Consider the following 12619-nt stretch of genomic DNA (forward strand, 5'->3'; position numbering starts at 1 on the left):
GTAGACATAATATGCTTTACTGAAACTAAACTTGATCCATCTGTAACAGACCCTGAAATAGAAATAGAGAACTATACTATAGTCCGTAATGACAGAAACCAGTATGGAGGTGGTGTTTGTATGTACATACATAAGGACACCAAATTCATTACCCGTACTGACCTTCATCATGAGACAATTGAAACCGTATGGGTGGAAATTTTATTTGAAAGGGCAAAATCTGTTCTAGTCGGCACAATATACAGACCGCCAGATCAAACTGGTTTTTATGATACTCTGGATGTGTGCTTAGCTGGAGCTGAGGATGCGGAAAAATTCTTATTGGGGATTGGAACACGGATATGCAACAAAAAAATGCACCCGTCTTCAAATCCTTCAATAGGTTTTGTGATCTGCACGGCCTCAGCCAACTAATCACCCAACCCACAAGGATATGTGAATCAACTCAGACTACCATTGACCTCATACTGACCTCTGACAAGTCCAAGATCTCCAGTAAAGGGGTTATAGCATGCGGGTTAAGTGATCATTACATGATATTCTGTACCCGCAAAAAGCTAAAACTAAAGGCTGGCTGTCACAAAACAGTCACATCTAGAGACCTCAAAACCTACTCTAGCGAGGCCTTTAACCTTGAACTGGAGAGTCTGGACTGGTCAGATGAACTCAATGGTACACTGGTTGAAGAAACTTGGCTTGGCTTCAAAACCAAATTTTCATCAATACTAAACAAAATGGCCCCCCTAAGAACCACCAGGGTAAAAAATCGCGCTGAGCCATGGATGCACACTGAAATACTGACCGCTATGAAAGCCAGAGACAAAAAATGCTCTGAGTTTCGTAAAAGTCAGTCAAAGCTTACCAAAAGCACGAGCAGTGAACTCCAAGACCACGTGACTGAACTCAAACTAGAAAGAAACAGACTAAGAAATGACGTAAACGCCATGATCAAAACTGCTAAAAAAAATTTCATCAATGACAAAACCGAGGAAAACAAAAATAAACCACGTGAACTTTGGAAATTACTCAACAATCAACTAGGCTGCAGTAAAAAACTCAAAACCAGGTTCTCAAACATAAACATAAAGACGGACAACACGCTCATCACAGACAAGCTGGATGTAGCCAATTACTTAAACACTTTCTTCACAAACATAGCCACAACACTGGTAAACAAACTACCCTCCCACTCAGGGCAGTATGGGGTAGAACACATAGTAGCATACTACATGAACCTAGGCGTCCACAAAGACGACTTCAAACTGGAAATAGTAACTACAGATGAGGTACTCAAAAAACTGAGCGCCCTCCAACCAAACAAGGCCACTGGCCATGACAACATCCCCTCCAAATTCCTCAGAGACTCAGCAGCAGCCATCACCCCAGTCATCACACACATAATAAACCTCTCCATAAAACAGGGACACGTCCCCAAGGACTTCAAAATTGCGAGAGTAACACCCCTGCACAAAAAGGGCAGCAAATTAGACCCGGGTAACTACCGCCCTGTTTCTATCCTTACATCCATCTCGAAAGTCATGGAAAAAATAGTATACGAACAGATCGAAAAGTACCTCGCGGAAAAAAATCTAATCTACGAATTCCAATCTGGCTTCAGAACATCCCACTCCACTGACACATGCCTTCTCTACTTGAACGACCACATCAAACAAGAGGTGGACGCGGGCAAATACTGCGGCATGGTCATGCTGGACCTACAAAAGGCCTTCGACACTGTCAATCACACCATTCTGATTGACAAGCTAAAAGCAATTGGTTTTGATAGTTTATCAGTGAGCTGGATACAATCCTACCTGGAGGGGAGGGAACAGATGGTGGAAGTAAACGGTACCCTATCCCCCCCCCTCACAGTGAGCTGTGGTGTTCCACAAGGAAGCATACTAGGACCGCTACTATTCCTAATTTATGCAAATGACATGTCGTCAGCTTGTGACTGCAACTTGTTCCTGTTTGCGGACGACTCAGCCCTGCTGGTCTCTGACAAGAACAAGTTACAGGTTGAAAAAGCCCTCAGCTCGGAACTAGGCAAAATCTGCATATGGCTCGCCGACAACAAACTATCATTACACATGGGCAAAACAGAGTCCATTCTCTTCGGTTCAAATAACAAACTCAGCAAGACCGACGGCTTCTCGGTTACAGTGGGTGACAATATTATCACAAGGAAAGATGAAATTACCTACCTGGGTTCCATCCTAGAGGCTAATCTTTCCTGTGACAAAATGGCATCCAATGTAATAAAAAAAGTCAACCAACGAACGCGATTCTTGTACCGGATCTCCTCTCTGGTAAACAAGAATACCCTGAAGACTCTAGCAGGAGCACTCATTCAAGGGTACTACGACTATGCTTGCACCTCATGGTACCAAAGCACCTCAAAGGCACTAAAAAACTAATTACAAACATCTCAAAACAAGCTAGTCAGACTACTACTTGACCTGACTCCTAGAACCCACCTCACCCCTGCCCACTTTGACAACCTAGGATGGCTTAGAGTAGACGACAGAGTACAGCAACTTGCAATGGGCCTGGTCTACAAGATACACTACGCGACCAAGGTACCCATGTACATGTCAAAATACTTCCCAAAGGTCAGTGAATACCACGATCACAACACCAGAGGGAGCTCCACAAATCATGTAAAACCCAGATTCGGCTCAAACAAGGGACTAAACACGTTTCGCAATTATGCCACATCAATGTGGAACGCCCTGCCTAAAGCTGTAAAGGAATGTGAATCACTACCCACCTTCAAAAACACTCTCAAAAAACACCTACGTGAGACTGCAATTCGAAACTGGCCCTTACAAATGTCCTAACCTAGTTGTACAGTAAATGACCAAGTAAGGCTTTGTCAATATTCCAATGTACAGTGTAAAATGTGTGTGTGTCCCCTACCCAACCCCCCCCCCCCCCCCCCACCTCCAATGTACAGCCCTCACCCAACCCCACCCCACCAACCTCCTCCAATGTACAGTTTCTACGCCAAATGTATATACACTCCTTTTCTGGACACTTTTGTATCACAAACAGTACTGTTTTTGCAAATCTGATATGTCATAAATGTATAGATGTAGCAGTACTGTCTATCTGTATGTCATGTATGTCATATATGTTATGATGAATTGAAAATGGGGGACCCTGGTGTAAACAAGACGAAAGTCTTTCTCTGGTCTGCATCCCCTTAACAATTGTATGTATTGAGATGTACTGTACTGTACCCATTCTGCAATCTGTTAATAAACTTTTCAATCAATCAATCAATCAGACAAGAGGGAGCCTTTTCCACAAATATATACTGTTCCGTCTCTTGTGTCTTTGGAAAGACCAGACGAGGTCAGAGGAGTTGATCATATTTACTGATATCTGATATATTTTCCTCTACAAGGTGCTGGAGAAGGTAGTTGTGGAGCAGCTCCAAGCACACCTCAGAGACAACAACATCTTCGAGAAGTTCCAGTCTGGGTTCCGGCGCTCTGCGCACAGCACAGAGACAGCCCTGGTCAGGGTCACCAACGACCTTCTGATGGCGGCAGATGCTGGAACCCCATCCATTCTGGTCCTTCTCGACCTATCGGCAGCCTTCGACACGGTGGATCATGCTATCCTCCTGGACTGTCTCCATTCCAACGTCGGACTCCGCGACCTAGCCCTTGGCTTGTTCCAGTCCCTCTTGGCTGGTCGGACTGAGTGTGTCTCCCTTGGAGGCGCAACATCCTCCAACCACCCCGTCACCTGCGGTGTCCCCCAGGGATCCGTCCTCGGCCCCCTGCTGTTCACCCTATACATGCTCCCCCTCGGCCGCATCAGCCGGCACGGTGTGTTCCACTGTTATGCTGACGACACCCAGCTGTACATCCGGATTACACCATCATCACCTTAATCACCCCCCACACTGACCGCTTGCCTGGAGGAGACTAAGGCGTGGATGAACCACAGGGTTCTCCAGGTCAACAGCTCCAAAACAGAAGCCATGCTGGTCGGTACCCCACACCAGGTCCGGTCATGCACCATCTCCTTCTCCGGCCAGGACATTCCCCTCTCCACCCTTGTCACCAACTTGGGCGTGAAAATGGACCCCCACCTCACATACAAGACTCACATCAAACACCTCTGCAAGACCTCTTTCTTTCACCTCAGAAACATCACTAAACTCCGTACCTCACTCACTCTGGCAGATTCTGAGAAACTCATCCACGCCTTCGTCTCCTCCAGGCTGGACTATTGCAATGCACTCCTTATCGGGATCCCTAGTAAAAGCATTAAAAAACTGCAAACCATCCAAAATAGCGCTGCTAGGATCCTGATGAGGGTGCGCAAATATGACCACATCACCCCCACCCTCAGATCACTTCCCTGGCTCCCCGTGGAACACAGGATCGAGTACAAGGTCTCCCTCCTCACTCAGCAGTGCGTACACGGTGGTGCCCCTGCCTACCTCAAGGAACTCCTCACCCCCCAGTCCTCCTCACGTTCCGGCACAGCCTACCTCCTCAAAGCCCCCAGGACTAAGCTGCACACCATGGGCGATCGAGCCTTCTGCTCTGCTGCACCCAGACTGTGGAATGCTCTCCCCATCCACCTGAGAGCACCACAAACTGTTGACACTTTTAAACGTGGACTCAAGACCTACCTTTTTAGAAAGGCCTTTTATTAGTTTTTATGTCTTATCATATGCTGTTCTGCTATGTGTTCTTCTTTTTTTATATATCTATTTTTATTTGATTCTTTTTAACTATGTAGCACTCTGAGATTCTCAGGAAGGTAGGGTGCGTTACAAATGCAATGTATTATTATTATTATTATTACTGAGGATGGCCAGATGTTGATATTTAAAGTAAACATTTAAAAAAAACAATACATGATCATGTGATTTATTTTGTGTGTTACAACAATAAATAACAATGTTCTAAATAAATAACAATGTTGAAATTGAGATGTTTGGACTTACAATTTCTTTTACAACTGAAATTATTATTATTTTTTATTACAGATGGAGTTAAGTACAGAAAAAAAGGTACCGTTGGGCACCAATACATAATACCTGGAACAGGTACAGTTCAAATATTGGTGAATGGTACCCAATTCTGACTGAACAACTCTAAAAAGGTATTTCAGTGTCGCAAAGAGGGTCAGGAAAGAGACGTTTCCACTAGAGCCTCAATACACTGTTCATATTGCATACTTCTTAGTAGGTTAATATTCCTCGTTAGGCTTCGTGTTCTACTTCTTTTATAATCGTTTATTATATCATAGTAATCATTCTATTTATTATCTATTTATTCTAATTTGCCAGACCTTTCTATGTAGTGCTATTGGAAAATGCCCTCCCCCCTTCTTTCTCATAATAAAGTGACTTCATCTGATGGACTCACGCTCGATGAGGAAGAAGAAGCAGACGACACCCATGGCTGCGATGATGAGGCCCGGTACGATGAAGGACATCCCCCAGTTGGAAGAGACCCAGTAGCCAGCGATTAGAGAGCCCAGGATGTTCCCCACGGAGGTGTGAGAGTTCCACAGACCCATGATCAGACCGCGCCTGGGGGACGGATGGGGATGCATCAACTGTGTGGAGGTGGAGGTGGAGCATGCAAAGCAATGCCTATATTGGTAGCACAAAACTACCCACAGACCCATGTCTAGCTTACATTGTCCCATAAACCCACACGTAGCTCATGAAATCTACTGATTCTATCTTACCTTCCCTTACCAAACCAGTTGCCAATGCAGGTGACCACACTGGGCCAACCAGTGGTCTGAACCAAGCCATTAGCCACCTGCCACAGGAGAGGACAGACAAAGAAAGGACGCTCAACACGAGACTCAGAGAAGGGCAGAAAGTATGCATCAGTTAGACTGCTCGTCCGTCCGTGTCCGTCTGTCTGTCTGTCTGTCTGTCTGTGCATGCGTGTGTGCGTGTCTCACCTGGACAGCTATATAGAATCCCAGGCTGTGTATGTTGTAGACGTACCCCATTCCAAACAGACAGGTGAACAGGCCACTGGTCAGCATGCCCACCGTGAGGTAGAGCCGGATGGGCAGGCGCTCCCCAATGATGCCACTGCATGGGCACACAGTGATGACAAAGCAAAATATTACAACACCTATGATTACAGTGGCAAGGTGAAGTCATATATACTTTTATTATAGGTCAATTATGACTCAAGAAATAAAGTTATTATATATATATATATATATATATAATGTATTTTCTTCTGTGACATGGATGGATACTTTTCAAGGTCATTTTATTTTGCAATTATTGATAGTGAGAGTTATAAAAGATTACATGAATGTACGTTGGTGATGGCTATGGCAGCTAATGTCAGTCAATTAATATTCAGTTACACACATTATCTAAAAATAAAAATGATGAAATTGAAATAACCTAATGAATGAAATGTCACTTTTAACTATAACTATTTTAACCCTTTCACTACCACACTACAGAAGGTTAACCGTAGTGTGGTAGTGAAAGGGTTAACCCTTTGTCGTGTTGCAGTGAAAGGGTTAACCTTCTGTATTGTCGCAGTGAAAGGGTTAACCGTCTGGTAGTGTGGTAGTGAAAGGGTTAACTATAACACAGACTTATTACAGCCACACAGCTGGTTGCTGAACAAGAGCTTTCTCAGATCCCTGTATCATCACCAGGTTCATATTAGGCTAAGGTTACATGAGGGGAAAAACAACAACGTTGCATTTTCAAACGATCTCGTTTGCACGTCCAAGTCGAATGGCAACAGCGTTTTAGCTGACGCAGCAGCAACGCTCAAAAGGTGTTTTCGTTGTCAAAAGTCCCTTGGAACGGTGTCCTCTAACCTCGCACGAGCCATTGTCCTTGTGTAGTCGAGCACGGGCACATGCCCTAGAGACACAAACGTCCACGTTCACGTCACTAACTTAACCGTTCTGCTATCGGTACTCAATAAATTAGATTTTTTTTTTAAGAATTTAAACGTTGCAAACTAACCTCCTATCTCTCGTCTCTCTCTGTCTGCAAGAGGAGCGGGGCTGCGCTGTGCTTTTACACACACTCGTGACCTCGAGCCGCTCACGCATGCATGCTCTGTGCTCGCGACGAGTACCTGCCCCGCGCCGGCTCAGTGTTGAATTCAGTGATGAGATCCATTGCCATCTGACCACGCCTAGCTTCTGACAACGAGAGAGCTCAGGAGACAACGCGTCGTCTAGAGTGAAAATGCAACGTTGTGTTTTCCCCTCGTGTAAATTCAGCCTTAATGTCCCATTACAAACACATTATAGACACATGGTGTCAAAGCTATCATCCAGCTTGGTATTGAACCCGCAACACTTGGCTTGGCTTGGTTGAGGCCCTTTGCCCACTGGCCTGTGGCGTATTACGCAACGTGAAACAACATGGTGACACAGAATGAAGAGCTTTTGTGTCGAAAAATGAAATGAAAAGAAATATATGAAAAGAGGGTGGAGAAAGAGATGGAGAGAGAGCAAGGGGAGGGGAGATAGAGAGAGAGAGAGAGAGAGAGAGATGTAAAGACATAGAGGGAACATGTTCTTTTGTAACAGGAAGAATGGAGAACAGAGAGAAAGTGGACAGAAAGACAAAAGACAGACAAAACCTCACTGGCTTTTCAAAAGGTTTAAATTGGGCACTCATTTAAAAATAGTCTAATCAATGAAATATCTCATTCAAAAGTTGCACTCAGTGCAGAAAGCATCAGAGACAAAAAGGACCGCCCTTCTTCTAACCTGGGGGTGGAGGTCATGTCAGACCCATCAGGGCCGGCCTACAGCAGGGAAACTGCCTGAGGCCTTTTTTTTTTTTTTTTATTCTTTCCCACGGCGACTATGGATAGGGAATTTCTTTATTTAATTAACCCTTTCACTGCCACACGACAGAAGGTTAGCCCTTTACTATCACACAACCGACGGCGATGCTCCATCATTAGCATCATTAGCTCCGCGGATCTGTGTACTCTGTACTCATGTACTCTGCCAGCATGTTTAATATCCATAATACTAAATGTTTGACTAAGATTTCTATGAAACTTTATTCTAAAAAAAAAAAAAAAAAAAAAAATGTTTTTTTTTTTTTAATATATAATTTTTTTTTAAACTCATAAAATATATTGGGTCGCACCTAAATCGGCAGGGTCGGTCGGCAACCTGAAACCAACCATTATTTTTGTTAGGCCTGACTGACTGAGGTCCGCGAGTCAACAGATTATACGAGGAGAACATGTGGTGCGCAAGCGTGAGTGAACGTAAAATGTAGACTCAGACGCAATTATATTATGGAACGAGCATGAGCCCATGAAGGTGGCAAGTGTTGGCGGAACCACTGAAGGTTAACGGGGAAGACTGAGCGCACTTAGTGTGTCTCTGGCTAAGGACAATAGCTAGTCAGTAACCAGCTACACACTTAGAAAACACCCCAGATATAAAATATATATATTTTTAAAGGGGACATGCATTGGCAACTTTACACAATTCCTGTGAGTCTATGGAACACATCTGTAAAAAAAAAATTCAAAAAAATGCATTGTTTTATATTTTTAATCAAGTACTCAAAAGCTACATTTTTCAACTTCAAGATTCCAAGCTGTTTGTGCTGGGCTCCGCCCATAAGCGATTTGAGTGACAGTCACCCACAGTCTGCGACTGGCACAGAGAGAGAGGTAGAAAGATTGAGGGGGATACTAATTAATTTCACTGCGGGGGGCATAATCCCACAGGACAATGCATTGGTAATTGGTATATTTTGACAGTGATATCCCAGGGAGAAGCCCCACACCAGCCCCGCGCGCACACACATTTACACACTCGTGCGCACGGTCCCTCTCTCTCTCTCTCTCTCTCTCTCTCTACCAGGGAGAAGACCCTCCATGCGCGCCGGTCAGGTTGTGTGTAAAATGCGTGTGTGTTTGTGTTTCCCCAGCGCCGGTCAGGTTGTGTGTGTGTAAATGCGTGTGTGTTTGTGTTTCCCCGTGTGTGCGCCGGTCAGGTTGTGTGTGTGTAAATGCGTGTGTGTTTGTTTCGCTGACAGAAGTTCCTCTCCCCACGGGCGCTCCAGTAGCACACCACATAGCGTGCTGAGTCGCAAAGCGGTCGTCCCGGGTTCGTTTCCCAGTCCCGGCGACCATTTGCCGCATGTCTTCCCTACCTCTCCTCCTGTTCTCCCTCTATCGGTCCTGCGTGGCCAGAAAAAGCTGAAAATGCTATAAATAAATTAAAAAATTAAAATTAAAATAAAATAAAAGCTCCTCTCCCTCTCTCTCTCTCCCTCTTTATCTCTCTCTCATTCTCTGCCTCTCTCTGTCGGCACCCGCTTGAGGAAGTGCAGGTATTTCTACTTGCATGGTTGCGCTACAACCATAGAGGGGGCGTTAGTTATGCAGATCAGTGCCTTATTCACAGTCCAATCAGAATGACCTAATTCACTGGTGGAGGAGATTGTCTCAACTGAATTAGAGCAATCCGCCAAAATGGTAATTAGAGACACAGACCCATTGATACTAACCCCCCATTGCTATAAAACAATGTTAAACACTGGAAAAGGCCATTTATAAGACACGCAACCTTTAATGACAGAAATATCACACTTGTGTGTGTGTGTGTGTGTGTATGTGTGTGTGTTAACGTCAAGTACTTCAACGACAAAAAACACAGGTCTTCCCAATGACCTCGTCATTAGTATAGCAAAAGCCCCACCTATCATTCGTTGATTTTAATGTGAAAGTGTTGGGAGATAAATTTACACATTATATACAGTATATCACACATGCTTTTAAAAGCAAGACAGTCAGTATAGAGTCACCTGTAGCCTCTGTTTAGGAGTGATATCACTTAACCATTAGCTCTTTTTGTTAAGGCCACCTGTACTACTGATTGCTACTAGCACTTACATTATTATATATTTTTTTATATGTAATATGCTAAAACAGTGCTGGGATTATAAACATTGCCCTTTAGAAATGATCAAGTGAATATTGCAATGTCGCAACGTCTGTGTGACCAAGGTATTGTATGACAAACCCAATGGGTAAACTAGTAGTAGTGGTTGGTATCAATAGATTCCTGGTTATATAATACAGCTATCCACACTCTCGTTTTCAGATTGAGCCTGCTAGAGCCTGTGAAAGGTGGTAATATCAGACTGATATTCAGGTTTCGGTTGATACAGATATTTAAAAATATATATACAAAAAAAAATATATATATATATCAGTTGAACCCTACTGCCATGTATGCAGCAATCTGTTTCTGCACTTCCTAACACATACCAACCAACAACTACCATTAGTCGACTGTTAAAGTTGTACAGCGTCTTTTTGGAATGTTTCTATAAAATATTTTTAATAAAAAATAAACTCTGTCCAAGCTGTATTTCCCTGTTGAGATGTTTGTTCATATCAAGCTGACAGGAAATAAAAGTTGGGTCCAAAATGTTCCCCTAGCAACACGATTGACCTATCTCAAAGCCTGCCTGAAGGCAGCCACAGCTGTGATTGGAGGATCAAGAAAAGAGGGCGGGGTTTGAGATAAATGGACTGCATTTATAGATCTCTTTTATCTAAAGCTCTTCACAACTTATGCCTCACATTCACCCACCACCGGTGGAGGCAAGGTGCCGACCTGCTCATCAGGAGCTCAATGGTACACTGGTTGAAGAAACATGGCTTGGCTTCAAAACCAAATTTTCAACGATACTAAACAACATGGCCCCCCTAAGAACCACCAGGGTAAAAAATCGCGCTGAGCCGTGGATGCACGCTGAAATACTGACCGCTATGAAAACCAGAGACAAAAAATGCTCTGAGTTTCGTAAAAGTCAGTCAAAGCTTACCATAAGCACAAGCAGTGAACTCCAAGCCCACGTGACTGAACTCAAACTGGAAAGAAACAGACTAAGAAATGACGTAAACTCCATGATCAAAACAGCAAAAAAAAAATCATCAATGACAAAACCGAGAAAAACAAAAACAAACCATGTGAACTTTGGAAATTACTCAATAACCAACTAGGCTGCAGTAAAAAACTTAAAACCAGATTCTCAAACATAAACATAAAGACGGACAACACGCTCATCACAGACAAGCTGGATGTAGCCAATTACTTAAATAGTTTCTTCACAAACATAGCCACAAAACAAACTACCCTCCCACTCAGGGCATTATGGGGTAGAACACATAGTAGCATACTACAAGAACCTAGGGGTCCACAAAGACGACTTCAAACTGGAAATGGTAACAACAGATGAGGTACTCAAAAAACTGAGCGCCCTCCAACCTAACAAGGCCACTGGCCATGACAACATCCCCTCCAAATTCCTCAGAGACTCAGCAGCCGCCATCACCCCAGTCATCACACACATAATAAACCTCTCCATAAAACAGGGACACGTCCCCAAGGACTTCAAAATTGCGAGAGTAACACCCCTGCACAAAAAAGGCAGTAAATTAGACCCAGGCAACTACCGCCCTGTTTCTATCCTTACCTCCATCTCGAAAGTCATGGAATAAATTTTATACGAACAGGTCAAAAAATATCTCGCGGAAAAAAATCTAATCTACGAATTCCAATCTGGCTTCAGAACATCCCACTCCACTGACACATGCCTTCTCTATTTAAACGACCACATCAAACAAGAGGTGGACGCGGGCAAATACTGCGGCATGGTCATGCTGGACCTACAAAAGGCCTTCGACACTGTCAATCACACCATTCTGATTGACAAGCTAAAAGCAATTGGTTTTGATATTCTATCAGTGAGCTGGATGCAATCCTACCTGGAGGGGAGAGAGCAGATGGTGGAGGTAAACGGTACCCTATCCCCCCACCTCACAGTAAGCTGTGGTGTTCCACAAGGAAGCATACTAGGTCCGCTACTGTTCCTAATTTATGCAAATTACATGTCGTCAGCTTGTGACTGCAACTTGTTCCTGTTTGCGGACGACTCAGCCCTGCTGGTCTCTGACAAGAACAAGTTACAGGTTGAAAAAACCCTCAGCTCGGAACTAGGCAAAATCTGCATATGGCTCGCTGATAACAAACTATCATTACACATGGGCAAAACAGAGTCCATTCTCTTCGGTTCAAATAACAAACTCAGCAAGACCGACGGCTTCTCAGTTGCAGTGGGTGACAATATTGTCACAAGGAAAGAAGATATTACCTACCTGGGTTCAATCCTAGAGGCAAATCTTTCCTGTGACAAAATGGCATCCAATGTAATAAAAAAAGTCAACCAACGAACTCGATTCTTGTACCGGATTTCCTCACTGGTAAACAAGAATACCCTGAAGACTCTGGCAGGAGCACTCATTCAAGGGTACTACGACTATGCTTGCACCTCATGGTACCAAAGCACCTCAAAGGCGCTAAAAACAAAATTACAAACATCTCAAAACAAACTGGTCAGACTACTGCTTGACCTTACTCCTAGAACCCACCTCACCCCTGCCCACTTTGACAACCTAGGATGGCTTAGAGTAGACGACAGAGTACAGCAACTTGCAATGGGCCTGGTCTACAAGATACACTACACGACCAAGGTACCCATGTACATGTCAAAATACTTCCCAAATGTCAGTGAATACCACGATCACAACACCAG

General features: G+C 43.9%; 1 protein-coding gene across 2 annotated transcripts in view; it reads right to left on the bottom strand.

Moving 5' to 3' along the window:
• The window catches only part of slc37a1 (solute carrier family 37 member 1), a 56755-nt gene that overhangs the window by 24631 nt on the left and 19505 nt on the right, over nucleotides 1–12619 (bottom strand). For both annotated transcript variants that reach the window (XM_084314753.1, XM_084314752.1), the window contains exons 6-8: nucleotides 5950–6085; nucleotides 5725–5801; nucleotides 5397–5563 (exon numbers count right to left, since the gene is read on the bottom strand). In XM_084314753.1, the coding sequence (XP_084170879.1) occupies nucleotides 5397–5563; nucleotides 5725–5801; nucleotides 5950–6085 (380 nt within the window). The remainder of the gene's footprint in view (nucleotides 1–5396; nucleotides 5564–5724; nucleotides 5802–5949; nucleotides 6086–12619) is intronic.

Source organism: Notolepis coatsorum (assembly GCF_963971535.1).
Source record: "Notolepis coatsorum genome assembly, chromosome: 5".
Classification (NCBI taxonomy): Eukaryota; Metazoa; Chordata; class Actinopteri; order Aulopiformes; family Paralepididae; genus Notolepis; species Notolepis coatsorum.